A 17,579-nucleotide genomic window follows, 5' to 3' on the forward strand; every position below is an offset into this window, starting at 1 on the left:
GTGGCTACGATATAAATGAGAGGGTAAAGCCACCTAACGGTGACTGTGTTTTCTGTATTTCACTTGAAGTGAAAAATAATGGTTCTACACAGAGTGTGAAAGTTCACTACATGCAGGCATACCTTGTTTTATTGCATTTTTTACAAACTGAAAGTTTGTGGCAACCCTGCGTCAAGTCACTTTTCCAACAGCACGTGCTCACTTCATGTCTCTGTGTTACATTTTGTTAATTCTCACAAGCTTTGTCATTATTATTATCATTGCTATGGTGCTCTTCTTTTGAGGCACCATGAACCAGGCCCATAAAGACTTAATCAATAAATGTATGTATTCCCACTGCCCCACCAACAGGCCGTTCCCCTGTCTCTCTTCCTCTCCTGCGCCCTCCCTGTTCCCCAAGACGTAACAATGTTGAAATTAGGCAAGTTATAACCTTACAGTGGCCTCGAAGTATTCGAGTGAAAGACGAGTCACACGTCTCTCACTTTAAATCAAAAGCTAGAAATGATTGAGCTTGGTGCAGAAGGCACGTCAAAAACTAAGACAGGCCAAACCCTAGGCCTCTGGTACGAAACAGATAATCACGGTGTGAATGCAAAGGAAAGTTCTTGAAGGAAATGAAAAGCGCTGCTCCAGCGAGCACACGAATGATGCCAAAGTGAAACATCCTTATTGCTGATACGGAGAGAGTTTTAATAGTTTGGATGGAAACTCAAACTAGCCACAACATTCCCTTAAGCCAACCCCGAGCAAGGCCCTAACTCTACAGTTCTGTGAAGGCTGGGAGAGGTGACGAAGCTGCAGAAGAAAAGTTTGAATCTAGCAAAGGTTGGTCCATGGATTTAAGGAAAGAAGCCGAGTCCATAACAAAAGTGCAAGGTGAAGCAGCCAGTGCTAACTGAAGAAGCTGCAGCAAGCTATCCAGAAGATCTAGCTAAAGTAATGAATAAAGGTGGCTACACGGAATGACAGGTTTTTAATATTCCAGTGTACGGAGACACCACATTTTGATGTCCATTCATCCGCTGATGGACATTTGCATTGCTTCCTCGCTGGCTTTTAAAAATTTACCCCTGGACATCCAAACAATGGAATACTGTGGGACGGTTAAAAAATAAAAAGCATGAGGGTGCTCTGTCCTGCCATGGGAAGATGTCCAAAATGTGCTGTTAGTGAAAAGAGCGCAGGAGAGTGGGTGCAATGTGCTAATTTTTTGTGTAATAGGACAGAAAAGGGGAATATATGTGTTCATATTTTCTTGTACTTGCATCAAGAAGCTCTGGAAAAGTAGGTAAGAAACCAACAAAATCAGTTACTATGGGAGACAGTGTGTGGGGAAGCAGGGTACCCCCACCCCACCCCCACCCCCACTGCCACAGGTCGACTGGAGCCCCTGCTGGAGGGAGGAGGGTATCCGCCAGCGCACCTGCCAGGAGGGGCGGGAGGAATGGCGGGGACACTACCGCGGTTCTGCCTGCACCCACCCTATCTCAAGGAAACATCTAACTTCAGGGAGCCATCGCCCTCCTCTCCCCTTCCCCGGGCACACCCTGCAGAGCCCCAGTGGGACAGCCTCCAAGAGGTCCTGGCCATCTGCTGTGCCGAGAGGGTGCCAGCAGCCGGCCCACGCAGGCATACGTGACCCTCAGCCAGAGGACACAAGAGGCTGCAGCAGGAGGACAGCCCATGCACTGAGGCCCAGGCCAGGGCCCAGCTGGCAACGTGATGGGGGGTTGGAGGAGGGAGGGCAACACGGGCCGCCCATCTGCTCTCTGGGCTTCCCTGTGAGTCCCAGCGATCCTGGCCCCCAACTCCACTCAACCCCTGGCCTCAGTGACTTGCTGCTCCAGAATCAAGCTGGGTCCGAACCCCACCCCCACCCCCACCCCCACCCCCACCGTGTGTCCAGCACCCCACACTCAGCCCCCAGTATCAGGCCAGGCCTGAGATGCTCTGGAAGCTTTCCAGCTCATCTCTTGAAGCTGTGACATCCTGGCTTCCCCAGAAAGGACACCTGCAGCCCCACCCACACCATCTGACAGACCACCCTGCCCAGCAGAGAGGTTTCCAGAATCACATCCACCTCTGATTCTGGCTCATATTTGAGAAAACAACCAGGATCTGGGTCAGGCTGCAGGGAGAAGATGGCAGGTGTCTGGAAGGAGAGAGCAGAACTTGCTGGCCTCGAGTGTTCTGTCTTGTGGAATTAGGTTCAGGTGCCGGGCCCTGGGTGTGGGGCAGAGGCGGCGCCCACCCCAGAGCTGACCACCGTTCCCCAATGAGCACAGGCTGCCCCCCGCCTGCCCGCATGCCCAGGAGCCTTCCTACCAGGATGGACAAGAGGCGATTTTGTGAAATTTTACAGTTTCATCAGCTGAAAATTGAACACTTAAACCTTTGCTGGGAAGGTGAAAATAAAGCTGTGGCTTTCCCACGGCTGGAACTGTCCAGGCTGCTGTCCACATTGGTTCCCACACCTTCCCGACACTATAACCCAGTCCCCACCCCCACCCCCACACACCCTTGAGACAACCCTCTGTGGGGCTCCCTCTGATCCCCCATATCAGCTCTGACTCTTCAAGTCCTCTGTCCCTACTTCCAGGGCCACCAGGTCACCCAGGGGGGCTGGATCAGTCAGAAACAGGCCAGGACCAGGAGCTGTCATGAGGGCAGCAGCGGTGAGATGAGCAGGGTGATGGGGACACTGATCCCTGGAAGGCCCCTGTGGTGAGCCCGCAGGACCCCACGGTTAAGACTACAGGCTGACTTGAATGTCATGGGGGGCATGGTTGAAACAGTCACAGGTTTGGCCAGGACTCTTGCCCTGAGTGCCCCCAAAGGCTTCATTCAGGAGCACTGGCCTGTAGGGATCTGTGAAAGAGCCTGAGAGGAAGCACATTCCTCTGCACACTTGTGGACGGGCACCTGCTGCAGGCCAGGCCCTTGACTCAGTGCAGGGTGGGAAGACATGCGTGCTCTGGCGCCACCTGCAGGAGGTCTGGGTGGAGCAGTCGCCGTGTAATGGCGCAGGAGGGTTTTCGCTGCCCCACGCGTCAGCAGCCCCCAAGCACTCAACAGTGCTGACGAGGAGGATCTGCTGGTGCCCACCAGGAGTCAGGCCCAGCCTTGGAGGAGCTGCTGCAGGAAAGCAGGAAAGCAGGGAAGCAGGGAAGGTTCCGCCTAGGAGGAGGAGTATCAGCTGTGCCCAGAGGGATGGAGAATTGAAGATGGTGGGAGAGCCTTCCTGCAGGAGGGCATAGCTGGACAGGTCAGCAGGTCCTACACACAAAGAGCCTGGAATGCCAGGCTACGGAGGACAGCCATTTGGCTGCACTAGAGAGAAACTCAACTTAAACAGGCTCATGTGATGGAGGAGTCCACAGAACAGCTTCAGGTACAGCAGGATCCAGGGCCTCACACACTGACCTCGGGAATGTTCTCAACTTCCTGACCCTTTGTGGGGACAAGATGGTCCCAACGGTGCCAGTCCACCCGCTCAGGGTCCCCAGGGGAAAGAGCTTCCAAGTGCCACAGCGTTCTAGGACTGCATCTGAGCCGTCCAGTCTGGATCAGGTCCACTCCTGATTCATTCTTGTGGTCAGTGGCAGGCGGAATACACTGACTGTCCAGGCCTGGTCAAAAATAACCTTCATTGGGGGTAGGAGTAGGTACTGGAAAGAGCCAGTCCCTAAAAGGTTTGGACTAAGAGTAGAGGAGAGATGGTTCCTAGGGGGTGCAGTGGCTGTGGGGTAGGGGTCCCTCCCAGGAAGTGATTGCTGGGCTCAGGTGGGCACAAAAGTGCCTGTGGGAGGCAGGCCCCACCCAGCCAGGATCCCTGGGGACCAGCAGGTCCAACTCTCCCTTGCCATTGCAGGCAGGCATGCCCCAGACACTGAGCACTTCCGACATGGTCACCCCGGGCAGCCTCAGCCCACCCCCTACTGAGCCCACGGATGGCGAGCAGGCCAGGCAGCCCCTCCTGGATGGAGCACCATCCTCAGCCTCCCTGGACACCTTAATCCAGCAACTCGTGCCCACGGCTGACTACTACCCCGAGGTGGGTGACCCACCCGGTGGGGAGGAGGGGCCGCAGAACGGGCTGTCCCCCACCAGGTGTGGGAGAGACAGCAGGGCCAGGGCTGCGGGTGGAATAGCCTGGGAGGCACATCCTCCCATGCCTTTGTGAGCACGTGCTGCCTTTCTCCCGTGTCCCCCTAGAAAGCCTACATCTTCACCTTCCTGCTGAGCTCCCGCCTCTTCATTGAGCCCCGGGAGCTCCTGGCCCGGGTCTGCCACCTGTGCATCGAGCAGCAGCAGCTGGACAAGCCGGTGCTGGACAAGGTGAGAGGCAGGGCACAGCAGGGGGGCCTCTGAGTGTACGCACTCTCCCCTGCCGTGCCCTTGTGCACCAGCCTCCTGGAGAGGCAGTGATTGCCCCCGTCCTCCTGACACGGAGCCCACAGGGGGTTCTGACTTGTCAGAGGCCCGGAGCCAGAAAGGACAGTCAGAACCTCTAACCCCAGTTCGGTTTTCCAATGCCCCAGGGGGGCCCTTGAGCTCACACTGAGCCCAGACCCGGTGCCCCAGAGCCCCATGACTAGGACCCGTACCATCTGTGGCCTGGGATAGCCCTGCAGCATTTGCTGGGCTCCCTGTCCCCAGCACGCTGTGTTCCACCCTTCCATCTTCTGTGGGTTGACGGACACCCCAGCCTTCCCTCAGTTCCCCATCTCCTTTCCTCTGTCCCTGGCCAGATCCCACGGGCAGCAGCCACCAATTTATACACGTGTCAGTAAGGCTCCACTGTCCCATGATAGAAACCCAACTTCAACTGGCCTAAGGCAAAGGGACTTCACTGGCTCATGTAACTTCAAAGTCTCAAGCTACCGCTGGCTCCCGGGGCTCAAACATCGTTAAAAAGTGGCCTTTCCCCCTAAGACCACCTGCTCCGTAGTCCTGCTGTGGGCCAGCCTCACTCTGGCTCAGGCGGGTTCTCTGCACAGTGACAGGTGGCCTCTGCTGATCCAGGCTCAGAGTCTGCCCTTCCCAATCCTGTGAAAAGAGGATCCCGACGAATAAAAGACCTGATCTCATTGGCTTAGCTTTGGTCACATGCCCATCTGTGAGCCAATCACAGTGCAAGATGGAAGTGTCCCCTGCCCTGATTGGCCAGCACTGATCAGGCGCTCTCCCCGAGCCCTGGGGCGGGGTCAGCTGGGAACTTGGCTGTTTCTGTGACCCCCACCCCACTTGCTAAGAAACCCTCACCAAACTCAGACTACGCTCGGCTTGCCTTGCAGGCCCGGGTCCGGAAGTTTGGCCCCAAACTGCTCCAGCTGTTGGCCGAGTGGACAGAGACGTTCCCGCGGGACTTCCAGGAGGAGTCAACCATCGGCCACCTGAAGGACGTGGTGGGCCGCATCGCCCCCTGTGACGAGGTGGGCGCGCATGGCACCGTGTCTCCTCCCTCACACCCAGGGCCTGAGCCCGCTCCTGGGCCTGCCCTGGGCCCCCTGCTCCCTGCCGCAGCCCCTCTGAAAGCAGCCCCTTTCTGCCGCATCAGGGAGTCAGGCACTGCAGGGCTGGCAGGGAAGCCAGGCCTCCCGTTCCAGGCCTGGTCTCTGGATCTCTCTCCTGTCCTGCTCCCATCAGTGGCTTCAGAGGGCAGGCAATGAAAGACCATTTGTGGACTCTTGTGATCACATGGTCAGGAATTGTCAGTGACCCACAAGGCCGGCCAGGCAGAGCCTGCTTCCCCAGTGGCTTGGGATGCAACCAGTGTCCGGCATCAGGTGCCTCTGCGCCCCACGTCCTGCCCTGCTCTCCCGTCTCCGTTACTCTGGGGAAGGCACTTAAAGGTGAAAGGAAACCAAAATCCCTACCTCCCAGGATTAGGGTGGAAACCCTGGCAGGGAGTGCATGTCACTGGGAGGAGACTGAATGTGGCAAGCTGAGAGCTAGCGACGGGCCCCAAAGTGGGTCTGATCATGGCAGGGCCAGCCGGAGCCACAGGGAAAACTGCGGAGGCAGGCTGGGCGACAGGAGGCCGTAAAGTCCAAGCCTAACTGGGGTTCAGAAGAGGAGGCTCTGCTCTGGGATCATTTCATATAGCAGGCAAGTTAGCTGTTTGAAGAGCTCAGGCAGGTGAGGGTCATCTCCTCCTCCGCCTTTGCATCCCCTGATCCATCTGGGATCCACCTGCTGTGGGATGCAGCACAGTCAGAGAAGGCTCAATGATTGAATGGGTCAGGAGGATGAAGCAGGGAAGGGAGACACGGACTGACTGACTGGCTGGGTACACAGTTGGCTACTTTGATGCATGGCGTGGAGCCGGGAAGAGAGATGTTTGGGTGGTTGGGTAGGCAGGTAGATTTATGGGATAAGTGGATGTGGAAAGACTGATGGCAAGAAGTGGAGGAGAAAGGCAGAGATAGTGGCTAGGTGAGTGGGTACATGGATGAACAGATGGATGGGAAAGCAGGTGAAGGGGCAGTTGGATGTCTGTGCATAGGTGTGGGTGGGTGGGTGAGAACATAGTTAGGATGGGTGGATGGATGAATGGACGGATGAGTTGGTAGGTGGATATGTGGGCAAATGGATGGATAGGTGGATGGATGGTGGATGGATGGATGAGGGCAAATGTTAGAATGGAGGGAAGGATAGATCAGTGAATTGATGGGTCTGTGGGTGGGTGACTGTATAAAAGGTGAGGTGGGCAATAACAGATGGGTGGAGAAGAGATGGGTGCAGGGACAGTAGATGGATGGATGGTTGGAGTAGAGGGTGTGTAGCGGGGTGAGAACCCACTCTCCTGAGTTATCTCCTTACCCCCCCCCCAATAGGCTTTCAAGCAGCGTGAGGTCTAAGCCATTGACCAAATGGATTATCTTCCCTTATCAGACCTAACTCTGCTATTGGTGGAGCCATTTCAGAGGCAGACTCTGCCATTCTGGCCATGGTGGTGTGGGACAGCTGTAAGTCCTGGGCTTGTCTCCTCAAGAAGCAGCGCCTCCTTACCAGCCACCCGAGAATCTGTCAGGGATGTGCTAGGCACTCTTTTTTAACTATGAAAAAAAGCTCCAACCAAGACCCGTGAATGGGCTGTTGAAAGCAGTCACCCACCAGGCGTGGGTTTTCAGAGCAGAAATAACTCACTCGGGGCATTTCTTATTCCTTTCACTGGAATACAATTAAGTGTGCTGAGTGGTGTGAGCTGCCCACCCACCCATGCAGACCCAGGCCGGGGTGCCCCATGTGTCTTTGTGAGCCCCTAGTTGCCCTGCCCCAAAAAGCACCTGCTCCAGGGGGATGTCCTATGGGCACTGTTTCGCCCCTGGATGCTGCAGGTGGGCTGCAGCCCTCCCAGCACGGGCACAGCCTCAGCTTGGAAAGGAGCTGGTGAGCCCTGAGCCAAACCGGTGGGGCAGGGCCACAGGACTCAGAACATGGGGTGTGGGTCAGACCTCCTGAGCCCAGATCCAGGCTCAGGAACCACAGCTGTGTGACTCTGGGTAAGACACTTTCCCTCTCTGAACTTCAGCTTTATCTGTAAAATGGACATAATGACTGTTCCCACAGCACAGCTTTGCGTCAGAAAGTCCCTAAAGTCACACGTGCTCTCATTTCAGCACTTGGTGAATGTGAGCTATGATGAGGAATAAATTCCTCCCAAAATTCAGACACATGGGATTATTTTGAACTTTTATGGAACTTTTGTTATGGAGCATTTCAAACATACACAGACAGACAATAGAAACCATGGACTTCTGTGTGCACATCCCCTAGCTTCAACAAGTATCAACGTTCTGCCAAACTTGTTTCTTCTATCCCCTCACACACTTCCCCCTCCCTCCAAATTATTTTTTAAACAAATCATAGACGTTATATCTTTTGCTCCAAAAATATGACAGCATTATCTTGTAAAAGATTTCTTACACAGGGATAGGATCAAATGATATAAAGTGCTGTGCACAATGCAGTGAGGTGAGCGCAAGCCTTTTCAGAGCTGTGTGTCTTTGGGCAAGTTACTTAACCTCTCTGAGCCTTCGGTTAACTTCTGTAAGAGGAAAGATGATAATTCTCCCATCCCAGGGCTGTGAGGAGAACACTGCTGCTCAGGGGTGGGGAGGAGATAGTAGAGGGCCAGGACAGAGTCAGGCTCTCCCATCCAAGTGGCTGTGAAAGGCGACCCCTTTCTCTTTCTTCCTGCCCCCTCTGCCGTTTCCCGGAAGACTCATGCCCTCACTGTGCGCCCCACCTCCTCTTGGTAGCTGAGAACAAGAGGGCCAGCGGGGAGCTGAGAAGGCCATTCTCCATGACTCTGGGTCCTGGAGAATCCATCCAAGCCTTCCAGCCCCAGCCCCTGTATCGAGGTGCCTGCTCCAGGCCACCCTCTGCTAGGCAGAAGACCCTTCCTTGGGGGGAGGCTCCCAGCAGACTGGGCTCAGCAGCTTCAGCTCAGGAAGGCCAATGCCGAGGCTGAGGGAGACTGGGGGATCCCAGGGAAGGCCAGAGGGAGACAGGACAGGGGGACCGCGGTGCCCTGGCCACCCCCACTGGGCTGGCCAAAGGAGGAGGCGGGCCTGACAGGCAGCGCTCCCAGGGACTGGCCCTGCCTTCTCCTCACACAGCTGGCTGCTGCTCCCCGCAAGGGCGTGAGTGCTGGGAAGCTGATGGGGGGAGCCAGCTGGGGGGTGCAGGGCTCCTGCCCATGCAGGTGGCTGGCTCGGGTGGGCGTGTTCAGGAAACCCCATAAACAAGGGCCGGTACTTGTCTGGCCAGAAATGGGTTCTAATCACAAAACACCGGTCCAAGAGAACTTGGATAGAGGCATCTGGAGAACCATGGCCACCACGCAGGCCACCACTGGAGAGATGACCTCTGCACTGGCAGCCAGCTCTGTGCACACAGCCCAGGCTCCGTGGGAATGATCGCAAAGACAGGCCAGCCCCTGTCCTCCCAGCGGGTGGGCAGCCGAGCCACCAGGGGATTGCTGAGCCATGCTGGGCACTCCCTGGTGCTTCAGATGTGGACTCCTGACCAGGAACATCTCGACATTCTCAGTGATAGGTCCCGGGTCCCCAGGCCTGCCCAGATTCACTGACATCTCCCAGGCCGTGGCCACAGGGCATAGAAATCAGTGAGAAAATGAGAGGAGGTCAAAGAGGTCAAAGAGCATCTCCACATTCAGAGGGGAGGCAGAAGATTTGGGAAAGAACCAACAGAAAAGCTGGAGGTTAACACCACTGGGAAAAAAATTAAGTGGAAAAGAGAGGGATAGATGGAGGCAGGAGGAACCCAGCATCCAACCGCAGTGCAGACAGACAATCCTGCTAACAACCCAAGGCAGGAGGAACTGGGCCACTGAGGCAGGTACTCCTGAGATGTGGCCCCTGGCTTTCATGACAGGAAGTCTGGGGTGACAGCAGGAGACCATCTGATGGTGACGGGGGTGGAGCCAGATGGGGTGCTGGAGGGATGAGTGGAGATGTGGGAACTCAATAGCCAGTGTGGCCACCCCAAGACAACTGGCTGGGCAGTGGAGAGATGGGGGCTGGTGGAGGTGTCAGGTGGGGCTCAGCGGTGACTGACTGTGTCACCGGGGCTGGCTGTAGCTGGACTCAACACACATCTTCCCAGCACTCAAATGAGGACCTGGGAGGCAGCGTGCTGACCACGCTTTTGTATGCAGCAAAGCTGAGTGGGGATGTTTCTTCCATAGGTGACAAAGGGAAGAGTCGGACCTCAGTTTACCCCATGCTGCCCAGCCAACCCCTGGGTGCCCTGGGTCTGCCCTCCACGGCTCTGGGATTAGGGTTAGGGTGAGTGTTAGAGTTTGGGTCAGGGTTCCCTGTGTCCTGAGGGCTCTGCCACAGCTGCCCTGGCCACTCCACAGAGAAACGTTCATAAGGGGCTGGGACACCATCTCCACCACCAGAGCTCTGGGCACCACCAGGGCTGGACTCAGTGCTCCTTTGAGCCCCATCAGGGACTTGAGGAACCACGGAGTTCCCCGGGAAAGCCCTCCGCCCCATCTGCAAATGCCTCTGGGTCTGTTTCAAAGCAGCATGAAGACAGTGCCCTCTTTCTACCTGAAATTACCTCGCAGTACTGACTGTCCAGCAGCCATTGTCTTCCGAGGCCTCTGGGACCAGGCCCTACTGGACACTCCACCTGTCTGCCTGACACCTCGTTGTTGCCAGGAAGCCAGGCCCTGGATGCCCACCACCACTCCCAGGCCGGCTGCTGGCTCAAGGGGGCTGACTCCACCTCTGGGAGAGCCATTTGTGGACAGGTCGGGGGGGCCCTGTTCAGTGGGTTACCGACCAAACCTTTGAGAATGTGTGGAAACTCTTGCTTAGTAAACCCAGCCAGTCTAGTAACACCTTCCTAGGAAACTGGGGTCTTTGAGGGGCGATAATCAGTTTCCCCCTGGGATGGAAGGGTGGTCCCTACGCCAAGCCCAGGGTCAAAAACCCATCCGAGCTGTGTGATGAGGGATGTCAGTCCAGTAAACGGTTATCAAGTGTCCACTGCATGCCCGGGGCTGTGACAGAGAGAGGTCAGCAGTCTTCCCTGCCCCTGCCAAGCTATCACTCGGAGTAAACCGCCCTGACCGTCTCCCACAGTGGTCCTGTCAGGAAGTCACACAGGGTGGCTGCAGAAGGACTGCCCGGGGCAGTGGGTGGACAGCAAGGCCGGGCAGCGAAGGCCTCTCTGAGCTAGGTCGGGCAGACAGGAGGGGAAAGGGCCAGCGCCCTGGGCGGAGCCCATTCCACGTCTCGTTTTCCTCTCCCTCCAGCTCCCTGGCAGTGCCCATCCCCCCACCCCTCCGCCCACACGGCGAGGGCAGCTGTGGACCCTGGTCACCCTCCCTGATGTGTGCTCTTCTTGGCTCCCCTGATAATCCTGCAGGCTTCTCCCAGCCAGTCTTGACTGTGGCCCCAACCCCAGCCTGCCCTGGGCTGGGTCCTGCTTCAGGGTGAGGGCAGGTGCCGGCACGCCTTGGAGCAGCCCATCCCTGCCGGTGGGGGAGCCTGCCTGTCTCAGATATTAGCTGTGGGGAGACGGGTGTCCAGGCCTGAGCAGCCTCTCTCCACCCCACTCCAGGCCTACCGGAAGAGGATGCATCAGCTCCTGCAGGCTTTGCACCAGAAGCTGGCAGCTCTGGGCCAAAGGCCGGAAAGCCTGCTGGGCGCCGACAAGCCCATCTCCTACAGGACCAAGCCTCCGGCCTCCATCCACAGGGAGCTCCTGGACATCTGCAGTGACCCCTACACGCTGGCCCAGCAGCTGACCCACGTGGAGCTGGTGAGCAGGCCCATGCCGCCCTCTGGCCAGACCCAGAGCCTGGAACACTGAGAACAGCTGGCCACCCCACCACTCCCTGTCTGCCCCCCACCCCCATCTCAGACTAACCCATGGCCTGAGCCCATCTCATCAGGGCCAACTAGGCATCTCCAGAGAGCCCTGACTCTGGAGCAGGCTCTCACCGCTCCTGGGGTGAGGAACAGGAGGGCTGGAGGGGCCAGCCCCACCCAACTTTGACCTCTGGCCTGCCTGAGAGTCCAGGCCTGGGACAGAGGACCTGGGTTCAGATCCTGGCTCTGACACCTCCTGATGTGTGACCCTCTCACAACTAATGCCTGGGAAAGAAAAGAGGGCCTCACTTCCCCCTCCAGGACTCACACAGTCACACTGCACCCACCCAGCTTTTCAGGGAAGCCCAGACAGCCCTCCTGTTTGTGAAGGGGATGCCGGGGCCTAGCCTTCAGCATACTGGGTTCCTTGTAGATGCAAAGCCCAAAGGGCCTGCCCCAGAGAGAGGGAGGTAGCAGGTAGGTTTCTTTTCTTTTAAACCTCCAGCACTCAAGATGCCCTTGCTGGTTCCAGGCACTGTGTTCAACACGTACACGCACTCTCTCATTTTATCTTCCCACCACCCTGTCAGGTAGGTGCTATTCTCAGTCCCTTTTCACAAATGAGGACGCCAAGGCCCAGAGAGTTTAAGTGATTTACCAGCAGTCACACAGCAAGCAGAAGGGACAGAGCCAGGATTCAATTCTGCCCCAGACTCCATGCTTTTAGCCACTAGGCCAACCCTGGAGGGAGCAGGTCATTTCAATTACCCAATGTCAAGCCTGGTTTCCTAGGATCACATTCCACAAGCACTCCCCATGGGGACACTGAACCCTGCCTCCCCTCCCTCACCTCATGAACTGCAGTAGCCCCTCAGCATAGAAAAGGGGGGCTGCCCCCTTCAGGACACTGCTGAGCTCCATGACAACCCAGTGAGCAGGCAGGTGGGCTGAGACAGGGAGCTGCCGCAGCCCATGCCAGGCCCCCGGGGGCACCCCCTCCCTCCCCTTACCTTCCCCTTTTCCTGACTCTCCTTCTGGTGCAGGAACGGCTTCAACACATTGGACCCGAGGAGTTTGTCCAGGCTTTTGTGAACAAGGACCCTCTGGCCAGCACAAAGGTAAAAGGCCCTTGGATGGACTGTCCCAGCAGTGACCCCTACCCACTGGCCCCAGTGGGGGATCCCCACTGGAGGGGCCTAGAGCAGAGCAGATGGGCTTGGAGCGGCCGTGCCAGCTCCACCCTGTCCCTAGCCCAAGACCCTCAGCTCTGAGTCCCGGGGAAGCCCGGGAGGGTGGGCCAGGTCACCTACCCAGCGAGGGCGGAGGGGAGGGCAGGGTGGGGAGGGGGTGGGGGGAGGGCGCACCGGGGCCGCTGCACGACCCCCGTGCGCCCTCCCGGTGCGTTTCGGTGGGCGCCGATGCCCTCTAGCGGCCACTCGGGGGAAGAGCTGGTGCGCGCTGCCCACGGATGGATGCACACTCCTCCCTCTGAAGGTGCGCCAGGCGCTCAGGACATGGTCCACAGACCGAATTTGAGAGCCGGCCCCTCCTTTCTCACAGCCCAACCAGCGGTTTGCCTGGTGCTTATCAAGGAGTTAAATCTGAACCAGAACCGAAACCATTCTGTCTTCAGCCCTGGCACCTAGTAAAAGAAATGCAAACTAGATGTGCAATCATATTTCACCTCTCAGATAAGCAAAGGTTAAACATTGTGGGTGTGCATGTGTAGGGGGAGGGACACTCATCCACCGCCGGTGGGGGTGAAATTGGCACGGCCACTCTGGAGGGCAGCAGGGCAAGTGCGTCAGCACTTGGAATGTACACTCTGGACCCCAGCTTTCCACAGCTAACAATTCATCCTGAAGATGTGCACACCCACGTGCACAAAGATGTGTGCACAAAGATACCTGGGCTGTCTCTCTGGGCTTTATGACCAAAGGCTGGAAGCAAACTGCCTTACCATCCGTGGGGTCTGCATTAAAAACTCTACGACATCCATACGTAGAACCCTAGGCAACTCTTAAAAAGGATGAGAGCAACTGTAGGAGTGGAATAATCCCCAAAGGTCCATCGTTGAGGGAGGAAAGTAGAATGAACAGCGGTGACAGAGTGTGTGACTGTCCGTGTAGCACCAGCAAAAAGGGGTTGCGTGATACGCATTTGCTCGCACACATGTGGGCAGTCTCTAGGAGTGCTGGGCACTCTCGGGAGCCCAGCCTGGGGCTGGGGGCAGGCGTGGAAAAGAGACTTGGCTGCTCCTCGTGGGTATTTTTCTGTTTTGTTTTGTTTGGGGCTTTGGCTATTTCCAAGTATTATTTCTTTTATTGTGAAATACATCGAGGTTGCACGTGGTATCTGTTTACCCACGCTCCTGGGGATGAAGATTTGGGTTGTTTCCAGCCCCATGGCTATTACAGATATTGCTGCTGTGAGCATTCTTACATATTTCCAATGTATGAGGGGACATTTTTTTCCTAGGGCATCAGTTCTCAAGGGCTTTGGTCTCAGGTTGCCTTTCCACCCTTAACAACTATGGAGGACCTCAAAGAACTTCTGGTTGTGTAGATTAATAATATCAACCAGCACTTATTGTATTAGCCAGTAAAGCCAATAAGTTTTAAAATTTTTATTTATTCAAAAATAATAATAACCCATTATATGTTAACATAAGTTATGTATTTTATGAAAAATAGCTCTGTTTTCCAAAATAAAAAATTACTGAGAAGACTGATTTTGTTTCACAGTATTTCCACAAATCTCTTAATTGACTGACAATGGAAGACAGCTGGATTCTCTTACTCTAATTCTGCATTCAGTCTCTTGATGTGCATTATTTTGGTTGAAAAATCCAACCTCACACAAACACGTTGTTGGAAAGGGGAGGAGTATTTTACAGCCTTTTCAGATAATTGTGAACAATCTTCTTTGACACTACACTAAAATTCAGCAAGTGGTAGTTTTTTTAAGATTAGTTGCAATTTGGAACCAGAAAATACTCTATGACATTAAAATCCATTGGTCCATCCTGCATCCTGAGTGATCTTTTTGTCCATGATTTTGTGACAGGCATGTGATTGGCCACTTGGAAAATATGGTTTTGCTGAATCAAGCAGATCTTCCGAATGTTGGCATATTTCATTATATGATATTTTTATATTCATTAACATCACTACTGATCTCATGCAAAAATAAAAAAAGTTCTCAAGTATTAGGAAGTCAAGCTCCAGAGGCATGTTTTATGTTTCCCAATTTTCTCCTGAAAACTTGAATTTGGCGACAAATAGTATCAGTTGCTTTCCTTGAAGTTACAGGCTCATTTTGTTGATTTTCAAGGAAATGTCAGCCAAATACTGAAGTCTGAGTGACCATAATGGGTCAGTCCTTTCAAGTCAGAACGGCGTTCTGCCAGTCAAGGCCAGCGCACAGGCAGTTCCGCCGGCGCTTTTCCGCGAGACGACCGTCAGGCTCCTGTGGGCGGCAGTCCTGCCTCCTATCTGCGGGGTCCGCGTCCATGCATTCCTCCAACCTCAGATCAAAAATAGTAGAAAAACACAAAATTCCAGAAAGTTTGAAAAGCAAACCTTGAATTTGCTGTGCGCCCAGGCAACTACTTACATAGCGCTGGCCTTGCATTAGGCGTTGTCAGCGGCCCGGAGACGCCAGGGAGGCTGTGTCGTTTTCGCTGCCGGAAGGGGGTTGCTTGCTCTGCAGCCTCGCAGGCACTTGACGTTGTCAGACTTCTTAATTTTTGTCAAACTGTCAAATGGAACATCTTTTCGTGTGTTTTGGACATTATTTTCTCTTCTATGAAATGCCTGTTTCTGATTTTTGTCCAGATTTCTATTGGTGATTTGTCTTTTTCTTAAGGATTTTTAAGGGTTTTGTGTGGGTTTTTTAAAATATATGCTGGTGAGTGATTCTTTGTCAGCTAAATATACTGCCAATTTCTTCTCCTGGTTGGTTGCTTTGCTTTTTCATTTTCATTATTGTCTTTTAATGAACAGGTGTTCTTAACTTCCTCCTTATCAAGAACTTACCTTTCTAGATATTTTTGCCTCCATATTTTGAAGCTGTGTTATTAGGTGCAAAGAAATTTAGACTCGTAACATATTCTCAATAAATCAAAGCTTTTATATTACACAGTTACCCTTTAAACTCTCCTAACACTTTTTACTTAGAGTCTTTTTTGCCTTAAAGTCTATTTTGTCTGATGTTAATAGAGCTATGTGATATTTGCCATATGTATTTTTCTGTTTATTTTTCACTTGCATCCTTGGATTTGGGGTGTATCTCTTGAAAATAGCAAGAGACTAGACTTTTTAAATTTTTAATAATAGACTTTATTTAACCCAGTGTGTACAAAATATAATTTAAGCATGTGACCAATATAAAAGTTACCAGTAAGATATGCTACATTCTTTTTTTTTTAATGACAATGGTTGTAATTACTGCTCTGTAGGGATTTGTTTTACTGTCTTCCATTGTACATTTCAATTGTCTTCTTCACCTTTTCTGGATTTTTTTTCCTCCTTTCATTACTTTTTGGACTGTTTGAAATCGTAGTAACTTTATACAGTGGACTAGTTTACGTCGGTTTTTAAAATTACGTTTCCAAGGATAGTTTATAGCACATGAAAAGGTGCGTGTGGGGGAAATGTAGGAACGTATGTACGGTTACAGAGAGGGAAACACACACAGACACAGGTGGTTCTTATCTGCAGTCACTGTGTCCCGTGGTCGTCATGAACACTGAGTGAGCAAATGCCAAGACGCTGCTTCTGGGGAAAATACAGGGTTAGGCAACCCTCTTGTCACATTTTCATCAACCAGTCAATACATAACCTTGATTTATGTGTGTTCTGTTTTAAAGACATTGTATTTAATACGCAGCTGATTTAATAACATGGAAGTCACGGCCAACAGCACTATGATTTGTATCTGAACGAAGCTCATCTAATGCGTACTTTTTACTTAGGGCGCATCGCAGCCTTTGTGTGCCTGGGAACACTGGGCAGCACTTCAGCGCGGTGCTTGGGCCACTTTTAACGGTGAAATCACCAGCAAAAAGCACAAAAATGCCCCAAAAACCTGACACTAAGTAGACTACCAAAAGGACACGTGTTTGCAGTGAGGGGGCTGGAACCAGAAGGCGGGGCGCCCCCGGCTCAGCCTCAGTGGGGGTGCACGGCGCACTGGTGCCTCAGGTGTGCCTCCACGCTGCGCGTGTCCCCCCGTGACCGGGAAGTGCCGTGTTAATCTGGGGGTTGCAAGTGAGATTTTAGGGAGTAGACAGATTCACAAACAGAATCTGTGACTAATAAGGATTAACTCTGTCAGCATATGACCTATATACAGCATGTTAAGTTACGTGGGTATATGATATATATGTGTGTATACATCACGTTAAGTTACGTCTTTAAGTGTATAGAAAAAAAAGACTAGAAGGATCCTGTTGAATCCCCAGTGTTTGTGGATAGTTTTGAGGTTTCGGCATTTCCCAGATTGCCTATAGCGATCGTGGCTGACTTCAAAAAGTTATTCATGTTCAAAAAGTTACTGCCGAGAAGGCTGAGCCTGGTCCTTGTGTCTTTCCTAGCCTTGTTTCACTGAGAAGACTAACAACCTGGAGGCTTACGTGAAATGGTTCAACAGGTTGTGCTACCTCGTGGCTACTGAGATCTGCATGGTGCGTAGAAAGCCGGGGCCCTGGCCTGGCATGGCCAGAGGTGGCCAGGGGGTTGAGACGAGCCCACCTGGGAGGGACCCGGAAGGGCGTCGGGCACTCGTCTGTCTCCACGCCCCTCAGGGCCACGCTAGGCACCCTCTGGGACACAGGTGTCACCTGGCTTGCCTGGAGTGACATTTCCCCTCTGGGTACAGCCTGGCGTGGATCCACTGGCCAGTCTCACAGGGTGTCAGAGGGATGCTTGCGGAGGGAGAGGGGGTGGGCCCTGCTTCTTCCTGGACCTGGCTGCCTGGGGCGGCCTGGCCTGCACCCAAGTTCCATTTGGCTCACTCGGGACTTAGAGGTAGAAATAACCCAAGCTTCAGGAATCACGAGATTGCGCTTTGAAAGTCCAGGCCTCGGGCTGCTCCTGGGAAGCGGGAGGCCCGGGCAGCACTGGGCTGAACGTGCCCGTTGCCGATTTCAGCCCCACCGGGCCACACCCTGCCCGCCCCCTGAGCCCCTCTCCTACGGTCAGGCGACGCCCGGGGCCT

At 53.9% G+C, this 17,579-nt stretch overlaps 1 protein-coding gene across 15 annotated transcripts in view; it reads left to right on the top strand.

Moving 5' to 3' along the window:
* The window catches only part of RASGEF1C (RasGEF domain family member 1C), a 64,473-nt gene that overhangs the window by 27,995 nt on the left and 18,899 nt on the right, over positions 1-17,579 (top strand). For 8 of the 15 annotated variants that reach the window (XM_072947078.1, XM_072947079.1, XM_072947075.1 and 5 more), the window contains 7 exons: positions 2,603-2,678; positions 3,875-4,057; positions 4,219-4,341; positions 5,301-5,438; positions 11,110-11,310; positions 12,404-12,478; positions 16,957-17,046. In XM_072947078.1, coding sequence (XP_072803179.1) covers positions 2,603-2,678; positions 3,875-4,057; positions 4,219-4,341; positions 5,301-5,438; positions 11,110-11,310; positions 12,404-12,478; positions 16,957-17,046 — 886 coding nt within the window. The other 7 variants (XM_006198914.4, XM_072947086.1, XM_072947083.1 and 4 more) reach the window with 2 other exon arrangements.

Source organism: Vicugna pacos, chromosome 22 (assembly GCF_048564905.1).
Source record: "Vicugna pacos chromosome 22, VicPac4, whole genome shotgun sequence".
NCBI classification, from domain to species: domain Eukaryota; kingdom Metazoa; phylum Chordata; class Mammalia; order Artiodactyla; family Camelidae; genus Vicugna; species Vicugna pacos.